This window comes from Manis pentadactyla, chromosome 5, assembly GCF_030020395.1.
Source record: "Manis pentadactyla isolate mManPen7 chromosome 5, mManPen7.hap1, whole genome shotgun sequence".
NCBI classification, from domain to species: Eukaryota; Metazoa; Chordata; class Mammalia; order Pholidota; family Manidae; genus Manis; species Manis pentadactyla.
Window position 1 is genome coordinate 90536627 of NC_080023.1, and position 20260 is coordinate 90556886.

The 20260-nt window shown below is 37.2% G+C and overlaps 1 protein-coding gene across 1 annotated transcript in view; it reads right to left on the bottom strand.

Annotated features, from left to right (window-relative positions):
- Positions 1 to 20260, bottom strand: part of PAPSS1 (3'-phosphoadenosine 5'-phosphosulfate synthase 1) — a 120433-nt gene that overhangs the window by 55685 nt on the left and 44488 nt on the right. Inside the window, exons 5-6 of the mRNA XM_036920939.2 lie at positions 13077 to 13195; positions 1044 to 1157 (exon numbers count right to left, since the gene is read on the bottom strand). Of these exons, the coding sequence (XP_036776834.2) occupies positions 1044 to 1157; positions 13077 to 13195 (233 nt within the window). The remainder of the gene's footprint in view (positions 1 to 1043; positions 1158 to 13076; positions 13196 to 20260) is intronic.

The window sequence follows — 20260 nt, forward strand, 5'->3', positions numbered from 1 at the left end:
TGTAGGTGTGTATTCATTCTATGCAAAGTTTGTCAGTGACAAAACCTGCCGTTCGTTTGCAACAGCTTCCTCCGTGGCTCTGCTCTCCGACTCCCCCTCATTGCTCCCCACAGCATGTCTTGGCTTCTGCTCACACAAAGCATGCCAAATACTAATGTATTCCTAGTGATGTGAGTAGTATGGATTTGAGTAACTACTCTAAGTGTCTTTCTCCAAGTCCAGAAGTTTCTTGGTTGTTTTTTTTGTTTGTTTGTTTGTTTTGTAGATAATTATTTTTTTATTGAAGGGTAGTTGACACACGGTATTACATTACATTAGTTTCAGGTGTACAACATAGTGATTCAACATTTATATACATGACAATTCTAGGTATCTTGGTTGTTTTTTTTGTCCTCCTCTTTCTCCTTAGTTTCAGATTTGGAACTTCCTTGGGTGTTCTGGATTTTTACTACACCAAAAGAAAGGCTGGGAAATTCAACGCCTGGTCGAGGTTCTTAATCTCTTCATTTTTTAAGTATACCTATATGACAAAATGTTAAATTCTCTAAGATTTGAAAACAATAAATTATAGTTTCTACTGTCATCATATCTAGTTTAACTCAACAGTTTCTTGTTGGGAAAAACACCTAATGATTATCATTAGAGCTAAGATATAGAACAAAGTTATTCTTATCAGTGTAGGAAAGATTCAGGGTTTTGGTAGGGGACTAGGAAAGAAAAATTGTTCAATTATTATATTTAGTATTTTTTTAATCTTTTAGAACCCATTTCTTCTGATAAGCCTATAAATCTTAAACCATCTTTGTTCTTTGCTATTTCAAAATAAATAGATATTATGACTAAAAGCACATCAAAGCCATGGTAATTTGAGAGTATGTTTTCACAAATTAAACACATTTCCCATCTCTGGGAATTATGATAAAAACCAACTACCCTCATGATCACCACCACACATGTGCTCAAAAACAGAATCATAAATATTACAGACTAATGACTGTACATAAGGCTAAATCACTTGGTATGAAAAACAACAAAGCACTTACTTTACTAATTTTCAATGCAGGTAATGTTTCTGCATCTGTTTTTGCCAAATGAAGTTTATTTTCTGGCACATATAATTCTTTTACTTCATAAGAAGCATCCACAGGTACAATATCCTGTTTAACAACAAAAGTACAAATTTAATGTTTGATTCAACGATTTAGAGTTCACCAAAGGGTATCTTAATGAAGAAAAACAACATTTCAACATGAGACTTTAAAAAGGAAGTTTAAAGAGGGCTTTAAATGCTGTGCCTCCCCAATCAATGTTCCTAATGTCAGCTGGTCTACTATCAAGCCAATAACATACCACATACAAGAAGTCACAAAACATAATGTCCCATTATATAATAAAAAGAAAGAAATTCCTATAATGCACCAGTTACGTCATGTCAAAATCAGGCAACTGCAAAGAGGTGGCATCAAAGAAGAGGTAATGATAAAAAGAATCTGGACACAAACAAAACCACTCTAAACATAATCACTATTATCTTTAAGATGTCATCAAACCATTTTTTCATGAACATCTTTATCACTGGTGTCACCAAAACCACCTTTACAGGCAATGCAACACAGTTCTCCAGAGTATCAGCTTTCCTCGCACCATGGTCTGAGAAATAGCATTTTTTGATCCCATGTGAAATGCAGTCTGGAAGTTTTATCCTAATTCCAAGTACTCATTTATACATTTATACAAGAGTGGATGGTGATTTTTTTTGCCCATTTATCCTAAAAGTATGTATTTGTGATTACCACACCACAGCCACTTACACACTGTCCATTAAGTGAGTTTTACAAGGCTTGTTCACAACACTTGCCATACCCCTAGGAATAATTACTAAATATGTTCAAGACTTTTTTTTTTAACTATCAGGCACTAATTAATAAGCATACAAAATTGGCACTGATTAAGGGCTCTCTATACGTGTGTCTCGTCCAAGCAATACTTTCTCATTCAAGAATGAGAAGACAAGCCACAGACTGGGAGAAACTATTTGCAAAGGGTACATCTGAAAAAGGATTGTTATCCAAAATATACAGAGAACTTTTAAATCTCAATAATAAGAAAATAACTAGATTAAAACATGGGCTGAAAACCTGACAAGACACAACAAAGAAGATATACAGATGAAAAATAATGATATGAAATGATACTCCACATCATATGTCATCAGATAAATGCAAATTAAAATAAAATACCACTATATACTCATCAGAATGACCAAAATTCAAAACACAGACAACAGCAAATGCTGGTGAGGATGTGGAACTATAGGAACTCTCATTCATCACTTGTGGAAATGTAAACTGATATAGACATTTTTGAGAAACAGTTTGGTGATTTCTTACAAAACCTAAACATAATTTTACCACATGATCCAGCAACTGTGCTCTCTGGTATTTACCCAAATGAGGTGAAAACTGATATCCACACAAAACCTACACAGATGTTTACACAAGTTTTATTCATGATTGCCAAAACTTAGAAGCAACCAAAATGTCCTTCAGTAGATTAATGGATAAAAACTGGTTCATCCAGAGAATGGAGTATTATTCAGCACTAAGAAGAAATGAGCTATCAGGCCATGAAAAGACATGGAAGAACCTTAAATGCATATTACTAAATGAAAGAAGCCCATCTGAAAATGCTATATAGATTCCAACTATATGACATTCTGGAAAAGGTAAAACTACAGAGACAATAAAAAGATCAGTGCTTATAGGTTTTGGGAGTTGGGGGATAAACAGGCAGAGCATGGGATTTTTAGGGCAGTGAAAACTGTTCTGTATGATACTACAAACAGTGGATAAGTATCATTATACATTTGCCAAAACCCACAGAACATACAGCCCTAATGTAAATCATGAATTTTGGGTGATGATATGTCAGTGCAGGTTCATCGACTGTAATGAAATGTCCCACTCTGTTGCGGGATGTTGGTAATAGGACAGACTATGCACGAGCTGTATGGGAACTCATTCTGTATGCTTCCCATTCGGTTTTGCTATGAACCTAATACTGCTCTAAAAAATAAAGTCCATTTAAAAAATGCATAACAACAACAAAAAGTAATTCAAATTAAATATCAATGGAAGAACCAGATCTTTAAGGACATTCTCTACCATTTAGCATGAATAAGTTTAGGAAGAAACTTCAACTTATATTTGGACTAATATTAAAATCTGCAGGAGAAAAAAAAATGGACTCAGATGTGTGTATCAGTGCTAAATGACCTCATGAAAGGCCTGTAAGCCACTGCTTAAGCAGCCCCAATGGGTTCTGAGAGTCCATAAAGAATTACTCTCTCACATTTCTCCTCAAAGAAGCAACAAATAAGACACAGTTTGGCATTGGCTAAATCATGTGCCAAAACCAGGTCTGTCTTACCTGGTTAATTCAAGGCCTCTGATCTTTCTCGTAATAAACCCAAGAATAAATAAGAGTAAACATGAAGGAAAAGAAAAACGAAATAATAAAAGTTAAAGACAGAAAATAAAGAAACACCACTGGCTACAATACCAAGTTCAGTTTGATTGCTCCAGGAATGCAGATATGAAGGGGATATTCTGAAGCCCCTTTGTCCCTCATACATCCCACGGCTCCCAAGAGGAAAGTGGAGAAGCGTGTTTGTGAAGCATTAACCCTGCACAGCACAGGGCACTGCATGGACCTTCCAGATCTTCTGCAATTAAGCTGCCAGCAGGCCCCCACGGCAGAAGGCTCTGTATGGTGTTTACTGAGAGTAAACACTACAGGAGGACATGCAGTATTTAAAGGACAATGGTGAAGGAGGAAAAAGCTTCTACCAGATGCCTGTATTTTCTCTTTCTAGATGTAAATACCACAAAACCTTGTGATTAATGCAGCAGAATATTTCTAATGAGCCCAAGCTAAAGAGGGCATGTCTTCAATTTTGACAAGGGGGTCAAAGAAATGATATGTAAACATACACAATTTATACATAATACTTGATTTTACTGTGTACCTGAAGAGGAAATCACACACAGAAAGGACTCTTTTCACTGTGTTAGTTCTACCTCAATAAAACTGGAAAAGAAAAAAACAAAAGACTCTGCTTAAACTCTAGCAAGAGAAACAGCATAAGGTAGTCTGTTCTGTACTTTCTAATTCCAGGAATTATTTCTAGTACATTTATCTTCAACTATAAAATAGCAGTAAAGAGAATTGAGAATTGAGAAAAACAAAACACCCTATATATGGCTATCATTGTCATTTTTATATATTCCCCTCCAACTGTTCTTCATCCAAGGCCAACTGGTAGTTTTACCAGACTACACAAAGCTTACTACTCCACGGCTAGAAAAAAGAAATTTAGAATCAACTTTTCCTGAAAGAATAATATGACATACTTTAAGAAAACTGCACACACACCCTACATGTTCAATTCACTTCTTGGGTATATAAAGCTCTCAAAGATGTTTTGAGACATACTCATTTTTCCAGCTGCAAATTTAAGAATTGAAATCTTCCACACTGGGAACAAATGCTAAAATTAAGTTACACAAAACGTCAGGCATTCATTAGGACTTTGATGAGGAAGAACATGATCAAGTTTCACAAAATAGACTTAAGTATTTACATTAATCACAAAACATTAAGAACATCTTCAAAAGCAAAGAGATACAAGAAAGCAACAGGGTTCTATAGGTTCATTATTCCTGATATTTGAAAATAAGATCTGAGTTCAAATTCTAACAGTGCAACAGGTTACCTAACATCTCTGAACTTGTCTCCTCCTCGGTTGCTTAAAATATATACACATGCATATATATTACAGGGCTGTTGTGAAATAAACAACTTAAAATTTCTGAACTACAAGGACTAACATTAACTAGATGCTTATATACATACCATCATTGTCCTATGGGCTTTATATAAATTAATTCCATTTAGTCTTCATGTAATCCTACCGATGAAGGTAGAAGTATCCTCCTTTAACAGAGGAGGAAAGTGTAACTCATCAGATGTTAATAACTGGGCCCTAATCCCTGCCATACCATCTTTCATTGCACTTAAAACACAATAATACTCCATAACTACTAATTATAGTGTGCTTGCTACATTCCAGCAGCTGTGCTAAGCACTCTACACACAGTAACTCATAGACTCCTTGGGGCAATTCTGAGACAGGTGTTATTAGTATTTCCTGTTTCCCGGGCGAAAGAATGAAAGCCAGAGAAATTAGGTTATCTTATACAAGGTCATATAGTAAACTGGGATTCCAACTGAGTTCCCAGTACTATTTTCCTCCATAAAAATCCATGTTATTTTTTCTCCCATGAAAACTAAGTCATGAAACATTTTGTCATGAAAAGTGTTCTTAGTTTATTTTCATGAGTTTATTAAACATTTACAATTCCCAGAGTTTCTGGTCAGCATGTGATCTGTGTTTATAAAGTTCTAGGCAAAAAGTAAAGATATATGACATTTTAGTTAGGCCTAAACATTTCCATTAAGGACAAATGAATGATTTTCATCCGACTTTTCCAAACCCCATCACTGTGAATAAATTGAAAACCTCCATGTTCACCACTTTGGACCCCTTATGCCTTCAAAAATCAGAATTCACAACTGGGAACATATGACATTAGGGACTCCAGGGAACAGAAGAATTTCACTGATATGAATAACTCTACATAAAGCTTTCTTTGTCATCTCTGAAGCCTGCGTTACTGTAAGGATGGGATATCTTATTTTATGTTGTGGTGGGGACTGACTACTCTCCCTCTCCCCCATGTTTACTGTAGGTAACTGTCAACAATCTTGAAGGGCCAGAGGAGAGCATCCAACAGACTACTCTTTTGCTCTTTCCTGGATACAACAGGGCATTTTTAACTGATTTCCAAAGCCAGCATCACTAGATTCTGCTGACAAATGCGGATGAACAGCAACAGTGCACGCTGCCCACCATGGTGCTCCAGGCAAACAGCTGGGTCTGTGCTCCTTGTCTCCACCCTGAAATCACCCCTTTCCAGAATGTCACAATACTGGTGGGACACTCACATATGTGAAACTACACCCTCTGAATAGATCTTTAAAGAACTGTGAACAAACAAATGTTTCAATATATCACGTCTAGTTTCCTTCCAACCATACCTAAGTTAAAAAATATACAAATAATTTGTGAGCAAATCTAAGTGTCTCCAAGAAAACTAGTTTGTACATGAAAGAATATTATCTATAAGCCCAACCAAATTATTTTTTTAATGTTTTGTACTCTAATAAAACCAAAGCTTTAAGATGAATGCATTTTTAGTGATGTGCTGCATTTATGCATGAACATATAGCTATAATCACTTTCTTTTCAAGAAAAGAAATTTTTTTCCCTTTTTTGTGTCAAAGTAATTTTCTCATGACAAACATTTCATAAAATTCTTCCCTTTTTACAATTTGCATAACACAATATTTTTAAATGAATTTAGCCTCAAAACTTAGATACAAAATTCTTCTAATGCCTAACCAATGCCAAAATAAAAGTTCAAGAAGTTGTTACTTTTTTTTTCTCTCCTAAAAAGATGCACAAAGTGAGTATTCTTGGAATTAACAGAAACATAACAGCATGAATAAAGAGAAACATGGAACATTTTCTCAGAAGAAGTGAGTTCTATGTAGTCTATGTGTAGGGAGAAGAGGACTCTCTATCAGGAATACATAAAGAATTTAACACATTCTGCTGACAAATCCTTTCAGTTTCCAAAACACAACTAAACATTTAAAGAAGCAAAACCACCTCAAAGTGAGACAAGATCTGTGGACAGCAAAACATGAAGTCCCTGCCACATGAGCTATTCATCTTATTTGGGATCCATTAGGATTTCCAGATACATGGTCAGCTATTAGAAAACAATGAGTTGTTCTTCAATGTGTACATTATAAAACCCTTTATTTCAAGAAATTTCCTTTAAACAAAGATGGAGCACAAAGTAGACCAGAAACAAGTGTTTTCACACCTAAACCCCTGACCCCCAATCTTAAGAGCTCCAGTCACCCAGCACTTAAGGGTAAGGAGGCATGGGGGTGCTTCTAGGAGTACTGTGCAGAGGGGGTCAGTAAACAACTCACATGCTGAAGTAAGTCTAGAACTATTTAAGTGTTACAAATGTTTAAATATTAATTTAATTTTAAAATGTAACATGGATATGAGCATTTTTTTTGCTCAACTGACTAAATGCAATCTAAGACCTAACAGATGTTGTATTCATATCTTTGTTCAAAGGGACAATTGTTTTTATCTGGAAACTGGTAGGATGAACAACATTCACTCCCCGAAAATATAGTTCTTGCCTTCTCTTTTTAATCTTCCTAAAGAACTGTGAACATGTTAATAAACATAGAGATTCTATCTTTCAGTTTTCCTTTAAGTATTTCTGCACTTTCTTCCTGAGCCAAATCTGCTCAGCAGATTTGAGCACTAGAGCTCATTTCATATTTTATGTAACTATTAAATTTCTATTATCTAAACTACATGCATCCAAAGCATGAATACCAAACGACATTCTGGCAACACTTTAAAACTGAGCTGCAAAGTCAGGTTTTTATGTGCAGTATAAACTACATTTAGAGCACTAAACCACCATTTCATAAAAAGACAAACCTTTAAATAATTTATAGCGCTAGTAAATCTAGAGTCCCTAGTAGACTTAAAAACAGTATTTAAAATATCACTTTAGATTAAAACCAGCAGCAAGAAGCCTACTTCCTTATGTCATAAGACACCAAGTTAAACTGCAATACCAGCAGGCCATCTAGTGACCATTCAAGGGTGAGGGAAAAAAATGAAATCCAAAAATCCCCAATAGGTTTTCAGCATCTTCTATTTTCTTGAATTAAAATATGCCAACTAAAGCACATCAAGAAAATAAAGGTGCTCTGAAAATTATTGAGAAATTATTTATATAAATGACCACATATCCTAATTGTATTACATAGGCCAGATCGAAGGAAAAATAAAACAATCCAGAGAGGACACAGGATATGTGACACCAAAACACCCACCATCCTAAGATACCAATTGTTCAGCACACTAAAAACATTTTCTTGGACAGTGAAACCAATGCCATAGTAAAGAACATTAAAGAAACAATTCCTGGTAGAATTCATTTCAGAAGAGTCCCTCCAAAGTAATACCAAGCTTCAAACAGAAAAAATTCCTTGACTGCTATGGAGACAGCACTTCTCAGACACCTGCATTCTCCAGGAAGTCCCAAACAACACTACCCTCCCTGCTCTAATAAAAAGTTATGGTACAATGGGAACTATTATTTGGTTTTTGTCCCTGGTTCCTGGCACCAAACTCTTAAAACGCTTTGGAATCTCCTGAGTGGTAAGTGTCTTCTTTCTTTGGTATGATAATGAGATGACTCTAGGCTGCAGGGCTTATCAGAAAGACCACCATAATTAGATGACTGGGACTTTCAGCTTCTTCCCCAGACCTCTGGGCTGCAAAAGGGGCCACAAAATGAGTTCAGTCACCATGGCCAAAGCTTTAAGCAATGGTGCCTATGCCACGAAACCACCATAAAACCTTGAAGGACAGGTTCAGAGAGCTGGTGCATTAGTGAACACACCAAAGATGTCATGTGCAGAGAGGGCATGGACACTCCACATCTCTCCTGGCCCCATACATCTCTTCCATTTGGCTGTTCCTGAGTTGTATCCCTTATAATAAACTGGTAAAGTTTATAATAAAATAGTAAAGGGCTGTCCCAAGTTCTGAGAGTCAAACTATTGATGTGTGGGTATGGGCAGAGGTCTGGGAAACTCTCAAATTTGCAGTCAGTGAGGCAGAAACAATCGTAGCTGGGCACCCTATTTGCAGCTGGCATCTGAAGTAGAGGAAATCTTGTGAGACTGAGCCCTTGATCTGTGGGATTTGAGCTAAATCTGGATAGTTTGTAGCAGAACTGAAATGAATTGCTGGACACCCAACTGGTGTCAGAGAATCAGAAAATTGGTTAGTATGACAAAAAAAAAAGAAACCCTCAAAAGTGTAAGAAACTTGGACCAAAGAGGAGATTAAGTTTACTTAGGTTTATTATTTCAGAATAAAAGTTGTGTTGTATGTGGCACAATAACCCAAGCACCTTCGCCACTCAGACCACTTGGGAAACTACCATAGTGATTCAAGTGAAAGGTGGTTAGAAGCTAAACTAGGAGAAAGGCCACTTTCCCCCACATTCTAACAACCAAATAAATAATTTAAAAGACAAAGCCCCCACATACATGTCCCTAATAACTCAGTAAATGTTATCTTATCTATCTTCTGTTTTAAACCATGAATGAAAATGAAATCGTTCAATTATCATATTGACTGGCAGGTATAATATAAATTAGTATCTGTATAAAAATAAAAGCAATTAGCATAACCATTAGTTGGGACCAAGACATTAATTAAGCCAACAGAGACTAAGTCAAGAAATGGCACCAAAAAAAAAAAAAAAGAAAAGAAAAAAGAAATACTGTGCTGCCATATAAAGATAATAATAAGAAAATACGCAGCTTGGAACCAAACTGCAGAATACCTTGAACACAAATTACTTTAATTCTATAAACAATGGGAAAATCAATAAATGTTTTTTAGTACAAAAAAAGAAAGGATTAGACCACACTTTAGGAAGATGACTTTGTGAACAATGGAATAAAAAGCATACAGAACTGGAGGTAAGGTGACCAGTTAAGGGAGTATTGCGTAGGGTGAGCCTAAAGTCACACAGTGGCAGTTTACCCTCAATTTTTAACCATTAGGTGGGGAAAAAGAGATGTAGAGCCCTGTGCATGACTGACACTACATGAGTCTATATTTTCATTTTGTAGAATCACAGTTGAAAACCAACTTAAGACTAAATACAGTGTGAGACCCTGGATTAAATCCTAAAACAGGAAAGGACATTAGTAGAAAAGCTTGTAAAATTCAAGTAAGTTTGTGCTTTAGTTTATAGTATCTTAACAAGGTTAGTTTCTTAGTTTTGAGAAATGTTCTATGGTCATATATGATGTTAACATTAAAGGAAGCCAAGTGAAGGATGTAAACTAACTCTCTCTGCTGTTTTTAGACTTACATAAGAGTTGCAAAATGTTCTCAAAATAAAGTTTTTGAAAAAAAGAAATCATCTTCCCACTACAAAAACAAAAATAAGCCTCTATGTAGACAGCGCATCAAACCCAAAGGAAGCTATTCTAAGTAGAGCCCCAAAGAAGTGGTTGCCACCTGGAGGGAAGAAAGAACGGAAGAAGAGGAGTTACCTGCTATACGCATTACACATTATAAGTGTCTGAACTATCTGTGTCTATAATCCATAAAATGGCTTCAGGGATTCACAAGTCCCTCAAAATTAGATATAAAGGTATCTATGTATTTTCCTGAGGTCAAATACTCAAGAAACACTAATAATTAGGTATGAAAAATAGATAACCTAAACAGAAAATAAAACTATGTATAATACTCTAATATTGCTATGACAAATCACAAGTTAGAAAGATAGATTCAATGTACAAAAAATGCAAACAAAACTACAATCAAAATAAGGAAAATATGGGAAACATAGCTCCAATGCAAATGACAGAATTAATCTACTGATTTCATACAAATTTACAAGAAAACTATAAACAACCCCAACTGAGTAAAAGTAGAACAAGAATAGACAGTCTGCTAAAAATGAAACAGATTCCATAACAGAACTCCACTGACAAGAGGAAATAACAGCTAATCTATAAAATCATAAGCTTTCTTAAACCCAACCCAGAGCTGAGGTCCTAAAGCAGTAAGGTGAACTGCTTCCAAAGAGTGACAAGTCCCCAAAGACAAGACAAGACACGTGAACTGTTTTCTTTTAGTGAAACATGGAAGGAAGAGGAGGCACAATAAAGGCAGCAAAGAAAGGAACAGTTAAAATATTCTTAACTCTTAAAGGCTGAGTGTGGACCAGTGGGATAGGTTAGTATAACAGAGAACCCCAGACACAAGGAGTTCTATACTCATTCACAAACAGGCCTACAACGGGTGCTCAGAAGACAGCTCGGAAGCAGGTCTGGAGATGAGGGAGAGAGCTCCCCTTAGGGGTGTGTAGGCACAAAATTCTGCCCACTCCCTGAATCGCTGTCTCATACAACCCAAAAGCCTTAAGCTGATGGGAAAGGGCAGGAAATCCTCCCAGGTTCCACTGTTTCCGGGGAAGGGAGAGAAACAAATAAGGTCTGCTATTAGGACACAGAAGAAACCTGGCCCATGATCCTGAACTGATACAAACCAGGGATCAGCTAAAGCATGTGAGGAGCAGACAACTCACCTTCCAAGACCTTCCATGTTCAAAGCGGAGGTCGGCAACCATGCAAGAAGTGGCAGGGACATTGAGAGAGACCAACTCCAAGACTCTGGAGCATAGGTCCGGCCCTATACTGAAGCTGGGCCAGCAGAACCAAGAACAACCTCTGTTCTCCCTTGCACTAGGTAATAAACAACAGCAGTTTACTGCTGAGAGAAGAGCAAGAGCAAGGAGAGTGCCGCCCTTCTGTGGTACAGGCATGCAGAGAACACTAAAAACCAACAAAAACCCTCCAGCGGGCTTGATCCCACTCTAAGCACAAGGTAGGAAAGCCTACCACTGGAGAAATTTGAAGCTGGTACATTAAGAGTAACTACAGAATAAGGAACCCAAATCCAGCCAGCTTCTGACTAAATTAACTCAACTTATTACACTAACCGTGTGACAGAAAGAGTATAATGACCAGAGCATAAATACTATGTACTCAATCTCTAAAGTTCTTCTAGACACAATTCCCAACATTCAATAAAAATTATGATACACCAAAAAGAGAAAGAAAAGCTACCCACTGTTTAAGAGACACAGTAAGATCCAGAAGTGGCCCAGAGGTTGGAACCACCAGGCAGGACTTTAAAATAACTATCATTAATATGTTAAAGGATCGGGTGCAAAAGTGGAAAATAAGCATGAACAGATAGAGAATTTCGACAGAGAGGTATACACTACACATAAATAAAAGAGAGCCAAATGATGACAGAATTTTTTTTTTAACAACTGTCAAGAGTTTAAGAATTCTTTCTATGGCCAAATCAATATATATATATATACTGGATAAAGGCGAGGAATCAGTAAACTCAAAAATATATCCAGACACAGGTGATTTAAAAAAAGCTGTATGTCTAATATATCCAGTAAAAGATACTAGATCAATGAGCTTTATGGTAACAGGATTTAAAAAATCAAGAGGGGCTTCAGATGCTATAAGGCACAGATAGGATGGAATGAGGTACAACGATCCATCACTGTCTGTGTACCACTATGTCAGCAGTCCCTGGGCAGCACTCATAGCAAAGTAGGGACACTGTGACTAGGCAGGAGAGTACCCACTGATACCCCCACATAAGGCCAGGTCCTCTCCAACTTAGGGAACTGTGGGACCCTCTGCTGGGACAGGGGAAGTGTAGAATAAGGACTAGGGAGGAAAGACAAGTAACTTCTGCACTGAGTCCTCATTAAACTCAGAGAGAATCAGGTACTCACTAGTGGGCCTGAGTGCTCTGGATCACATCAGGCCACTTTATGCTCCCATATGCTCAGGAACCAGACAAAGGGCTTGATGACCAGGAACTTTTCCCTCCCAAAATTCAATCACACAGACACCATCACCTTGTCACAGGGAAAATCTGGGCACTCTCTAAATGTCTAGGAAAAGTTAACTACAGTATGCACTTCAACTCAAAAACATAACAATGCCAAGCTGTACAGCTGAATAATCAAAGCTGAATTTTCTCTGTTGGGTATTTGTGTGATAAAATTACTGGTCAAACCCAAGATTATTTGTCTTGACTCCTGTGGTTTACACTGACTCTAACACAGTGACATACACACAAAGAAACTGTTAGCATGATGAAGAATTTAAAATACCAATGTTACTCCATTTTGCCACCTTTTTATATTTTTCTTTTTGCAGGGGGACGGTAATGAGATGGAAATCATTTTTCTTTGATGATTCCCTCTTTGCCCTTCTCTTACCCGTTCCTGCAGAAGTTCAACAACTTGCTGGACACAGTCATTTACATCACAGGAGTCTGTTTTCAGCACCAATTCAGGGGCCTCTGGTTTTTCATATTCAGAATCAATCCCAGTAAAACCTATAAAAGTTACCAGAGAATAAAACGGGGTAGAAATTAAAATTAAAATAGGTTTATTTCTTCAGTGCAAGTCTCTGCTCTGTGGGTTCATATTCATGAAGATCCTTCTAAGTTACAGGGTTACAGTATTGAAACTTCTTTCTTAGGAGAAGGTTTCTAATTGAACTTTTGCTCTTTTGTCTTTATACACATATAGATGATTCTCATTGTTCACAGTAGTTATATTCAATAAAGTTGCCTCACATACTAATTCAGTGAACACTGAACCATTCTTCCTAGAGGAAATATGGGGTTGGATTCCTATGAAGCTAGCCTCTTGTCATAAAATTCTTAACAGTGATTAAAATATAACTGCTTTATATGTGTTTCTGTTTAAAGACACCTTATTTAATATGTATTGTTGATTCTTTAACACTAAATCCATATCCAACACACCATAACTCATGTCTGAACGAATCTTAACTAACACACGTTTTCTTCACCAGGCACATCACATCCTTCCTGCACGCAGGAATACTAGTCAGTATTTCAGTGCTATGCCTGAGGGACATTTAAACAGCAAAATCACCAACAAAAAGCAAAAAAATGTAAAAAACATAGCACTCAGAAAAAAATAATTCTGGCTAAAACACTAGTTCATAAGCTAACGCTCAAATGTGGCTATACACTAGATCAGCAGGTCCAAATATCCATGAGATGCTCATTTCACTATTCTGGGGTACAGCCTCAGCATTGCATATTTTTAGAGTTCCCCCAGGTAATGCTAATGTGCAGCAAAGCTTGAGAACCATGGTGTTAGAAGGCTTGGCTTAACATTTTAAAAGTCTAGGAATTCTCTTCCTAGCTAAATTATCTCATGAGTGATTATAATAAATGTACTCTATTATAAGAAAAACATTTATATTTAAGTAGATAATGATTACTTGAGTAGTAATCATGTCAATAAGTGTCAGAATGGCTGACACAGGGATACATTAACAGTCTAGTAAATGCCATGTACAGACCTGAAACCTAAGGTCTACTGAATGTGTGCAATCTCATCTGCCCTTGAAGGTTTACCAATGTGGCTGTGAAAGAGCATCAAGAGGTAACTTTTTAAGCACCATTCTGAGTTAAAGAGATCCTGAGTAAAAGATTCTTGGGAACAAACAACTCTACAACCAGGAACTCTTACCACCAGGGCAAACCTAAAATAAATAACTGTGCGTACACATGTACATATGTATATAATTAACCTAAAGAACATTTATCAATGTCTACTCAGAGGAATTTAAACAAGTAAATCAGTCAGGAAAGTAAACATGAACAACATGTGTTAGGACCTGCTGATCTAGTGTATACCACATTTGAGTATCAGCTTAAGAACTAGTGTTTTGACCAGATTTATTTTTTCTTCCAACTATTTTATTGTGAGTCACCACTTAATACTTTTGGGAATATTGGTAATGCAAAAATTTCTCCCTGAGTTCAGGACTTCATGTGATTCTTAGAAATATGAAATAGAAGCAAAATGAAGTAAGTGGGCTGCAGACTTGGAATATATGTTTTAGAACATTTATCAGTGTCTACTCAGAAAAATTTAAACAAGTAAATCAGTCAGGAAAGTAACAAGTAACATATAGAAAACTAAACTGATACAAATACACTCCCAGATAGGCAATGCAAACCTGAAGTGACTCAAGGTATTTTAGATGCAGTCTTACTCATCTTTGTAGCCTAAGCACTGAATATATACCTTGCAAACAGCATTGATCAATGTGTGCTCAACATCAGATTTCCACTCACCCTTCTAATCCATCCAGCAGGCACTTACTATGTGTGTGCCAGGTATTACTGTTTAAGGCCAGGCACTGTACTAAATTCTAAAGACACAAAAATGCTCAAGACATCCCTGCTCCCTTGAAGCTTACTCAAGCAGGACACACAAATCTACCTCTCTCACAAATCCATCCTTGCAAAAACAACAAAACCAGCTACAATAAAAATAAGTACAAAATTTAGACTTGAGGATTCTGGACACATCACTTGGTTTTTCTTTGCCCAATCTTTATTACAAAAGACTGAAATGAAAACTGTGCATCAACAGAGAGGGAGACAGAAGTTAAAGGGCTAAACTGGCTTTTCTCCCATTGTCATAAATTATTCAAGTCAGCCAGCCTATTTTTTCTGAGTTAAAAAATGCAGGCTGGAGGAGCCAAAATGGTGGCATGAGTAGAGCAGCAGAAATCTCCTCCCAAAAACGTATATATTTTTGAAAATGCAAAAAATACAACTATTCTGAAAAGAGACACTAGAACATATAGGACAACAGCCAGACTACGTCTACACTTGCGAGAACCCAGCACCACGCAAAGGGGGTAAAATATAAGCCGTGGCCTGGTGGGACCCAAGAGCTCCTCACCCCAGCTCCCAGCAGGAAGAGAGGAGTCAGAGTGGGAAGGGAGAGGGAGCACAGGACTGCTAAATACCCAGCCCTAGCCATCCGCACTGGGAGTGCAGACAAACAGTGCGTGGGGTGCTGGATACCAGGGAAACAGGACAGTAAGACCTGTGAATGGGTCCCCATAGCTGGCGCCCATGGGACAAAGAAAAGAGAGTGCTTTTTGTCCTTCCTAATTACAACCCTTAAATAGAATTCGTGCCTCATATCAAATTTACTGAGTATCATAATTATTCCAAGTGGTAAAGATACCTCAAGACAAATGCTGGGCATAGAAGCTACAGGGCATAAATATGCAAAGAAGTAAAAAGCTAACCTTTTCAAACAATAAGGCTTCTCTCTCACTTACCAACTTTACATTTCCCTGTATGGCCCCGGAAGATGACTGGTTAGCCAGAGACGGGTAAGATTCCTCAAGGGAGGAACAACCTAAGACAGGCACAGTCGCAGGGGGGCCATCAGGTGAGAAATTGGGGATCAACAGAGGTGAGGCTTAGAACCTCACCCCCCCGTTCTGAGAGAAATCTTCTGCATACGTGGATGTTTTATTGTCCTTGTCTAGCTTGGATTAACACATAGTCTACAGGCACACACCTGATCATCTACATTTGCTCTCTTACAACACTAAACTATGTTTTCTACCTTTATCTTGTATCTACCTACCACTTCAGCATTTTATTAAAAATAATAATAATAGAGAAATATGGTATCCACATATAAATCAAGTATAAAAACCAAATGAGTATTCATATTTGAACTGACTGTTTATAGTTCATAATGCATGAGCAAAACCGAAAGTTTCTGTGATGACTGCCCTTGTACTGTTCACTATGTAACTTAGTCATTATGTAAGAATTTGTTCTCCATGTAAAAACTTGTTTGTTATGCCTCAGAAGATTGGAGACTGACGAAAATTAGGCTTGGGGTGGATTAATGATTGTGCATTGAGCATTGACTCCCCTATACAGAATTTTATTGTCGTTAACAACCATTTGATCAATAAATATGAGAGATGCCCTCACAAAAAAAAGAAAAAAAAAAAAAAAGGACAGACTTCCAAATGTAAAATAAATAAGTAACTGGGATGTAATGTATAGCATAAGGAATATAGTCAAGATATTGTAACAGCTTGGTAGGGTGATAGCTGGAACCTAGAATTATGTATATAAATGTTTTATCACTGTGCTGTACACTTGAAACTAATGTAATTTAATACTGTGCGTCAACTACCCTTCAATAAAAAATAAATAAATAAAATTAAATAAAATAAAATAAAAAAAAAAAAAGAGAGTGCTTTTTGAAAGTCTTCAAGGGACAGGAACCCCACTGCTGGACGGAGGCATCCCGGCACTATCAGCTCAACAGCTGGGAACCCAGGTAACTCCGGGCACCTTAACCCCCAGGGCGGCAGCACAGCTCCGAGGCCCCTCATGGCGATAAACAGCCTCCCGCTCGTTCCCACTCCGGCATGGCCCGCCACAGCAACCATGCACAGGGCTTCCTTCACAACAGCCAGGCAAGAATCAGAAACCCTGTCTGCGTGCAATTGCCCAGCACAAGCCGTGAGAGGACACCATTCTCCCAGGAGAGGAAGGCCACAAACAAGCAAGAAGGGATGTTCTCCCAGCGGACACATGCTAACTACCCACAACTATCTCTATCGCCATGAAAAGGCAGAAGAATTTGATACAGACCAGATTAACGCAGACAGTCTCCCCTGAAAAAGGAATCTGGGAAGATAGACCTAACCAATCTTCCTGAAAAATAATTTAAAACTAAGGTCATAACCATGCTGATGGACTTGCAGAGAAATATGCAAGAGCTAAGGAGGGAGAATACAGAAATAAAACAATCTCTGGAAGGATTTAAAAGTAGAATGGATGAGATGCAAAAGGCCATTGATGGATTAGAAACCAGAGAACAGGAACGCATAGAAACTGACGCAGAGATAAAAGGATCTCAAGGAATGAAACAATATTAAGAGAATGGTGTGACCAATCCAAAAGGAAAAATATCCGCATTATAGGGGTACCAGAAGAAGAAGAGAGAGAAAAAGGGAAAGTGTATTTGAAGATATAATTGCTGAAAACTTCCCCAGACTGGGGGAGGAAATAGTTGCTCAGACCACAGAAGTACACAGAACCCCCAACAGAAGGGACCCAAAGAGGACAACACCAAGACACATAATAATTAAAATGGAAAAGCTCAAGGACAAGGACAGACATTTAAAGACAGCTAAATAGAGGAAAAAGGTCACCTATAAAGGAAAACTTGTCAGGCTATCATCAGACTTCTCAACAGAAACCTTACAGGCCAGAAGAGAATGGCATGATATATTTAATGCAATGAAACAGAAGGGCCTTGAACCAAAAATACTATACCCAGCATGATTATCGTTTAAATATGAAGGAGGGATTAAACAATTCCCAGACAAGCAAAGTCGAGGGAATCTGCCTCCCACAAACCACCTCTACAGGGTATATTAGAGGGACTGCTCTAGATGGGAGCACTCCTAAGGCTAAATAGATGTCACCAGAGAAAATAAAATCACAGCAAAGAAAGCAGACCAACCAAATACTAACTAAAGACAAAACATAAAATCAACTACCCACAAAAGCAGTTAAAGGAAACATAAAAGAGCACAGAATAAAACACCCAACATATAAAGAATGGAGGAGGAGGAATAAGAAGGGAGAGAAATAAAGAATCATCAGACAGTGTTTATAATAGCTCAATAAGCAAGTTAAGTTAGAAAGACACTAAAGAAGCTAACCTGAACCTTTGGTAACCACGAATCTAAAGCCCACAATGGCAATAAGTACATATCTTTCAATAATCACCCTAAACGTAAATGGACTGAATCCACCAATCAAAAGACACAGAGTAATAGAATGGATAAAAAAGCAAGACCCATCTATATGCTGCTTACAAGAGACTCACCTCAAACCCAAAGACATGCACAGACTAAAAGTCAAGGGATGGAAAAAGATATTTCACGCAAACAACAAGGAGAAAAAAGCAGGTGTTACAGTACTAGCATCAGATAAAATAGACTTCAAAACAAAGAAAGTAACAAGAGATAAAGAAGGACATTACATAATGATAAAGGAGTCAGTCCAACAAGAGGACATAACCATTATAAATATATATGCACCCAACACAGGAGCACCAGCATATGTGAAACAAATACTAACAGAATTAAAGGAGAAAATTGAATGCAATGCACTCATATTAGGAGACTTCAACACACCACTCACTCCAAAGGATAGATCCACCAGACAGAAAATAAGTAAGGACACAGAGGCACTGAACAACACAGTAGAACAGATGGACCTAATAGACATCTATAGAACTCTACATCCAAAAGTAGCAGGATACACATTCTTCTCAAGTGCACATGGAACATTCTCCAGAATAGACCACACACTGGGCCACAGAAAGTGCTTCAGTAAATTCAAAAAGACTAAAATTCTACCCACCAACTTTTCAGACCACAAAGGTATAAAACTAGAAATAAATTGTACAAAGAAAGTAAAAAGGCCCACAGACACATGGAGGCTTAACAACATGCTCCTAAATTATCAAAGGATCAATGACCAAATCAAAATAGAGATCAAACAATATATGGAAACAAATGACAACAACAACACAAAGTCCCAACTTCTGTGGGACACAGCAAAAGTAGTCTTAAGAGGAAAGTATATAGCAATTCAGGCATATTTAAAGAAGGAAGAACAATCCCAAATGAATAGTCTAATGTCACAATTATCGAAATTGGAAAAAGAAGAACAAATGAGGCCTAAAGTCAGCAGAAGGAGGGACATAATAAAGATCAGAGAAGAAATAAGTAAAATAAAAGAAGAATAAAACAATAGAAAAAAATCAATGAAACCAAGAGCTGGTTCTTTGAGAAAATAAACAAAATAGATAAGCCTCTAGCCAGACTTATTAAGAGAAAAAGAGAACCAACACACATCAACAGAATCAGAAACAAGAAAGGAAAAATCACAATGGACCCCATAGAAATACAAAGAATTATTAGAGAATACTATGAAAACCTATATGCTAACAAGCTGGAAAACCTAGAAGAAATGGACAACTTCCTAGAAAAATACAACCTCCCAAGACTGACCAAGGAGGAAACAGAAAATCTAAACAAACCAATTATCAGCAAAGAAATTGAAGCAGTAATCAAAAAACTACCCAAGAACAAAACCCCTGGGCCAAATGGATTTACCTCAGAATTTTATCAGACATACAGAGAAGATATAATACCCATTCTCCTTAAAGTTTTCCAAAAAATAGAATAGGAGGGAATACTCCCAAACTCATTCTATGAAGCCAACATCACCCTAATACCAAAACCAGGCAAAGACCCCACCAAAAAAGAAAACTACAGACCAATATCCCTGATGAACGTAGATACAAAAATACTCAACAAAATATTAGCAAAGCGAATTCAAAAATACATCAAAAGGATCATACACCATGACCAAGTGGGATTCATCCCAGGGATGCAAGGATGGTACAACATTCGAAAATCCATCAACATCATCCACCACATCAACAAAAAGAAGGACAAAAACCACATGATCATCTCCATAGAGGCTGAAAAAGCATTCAAC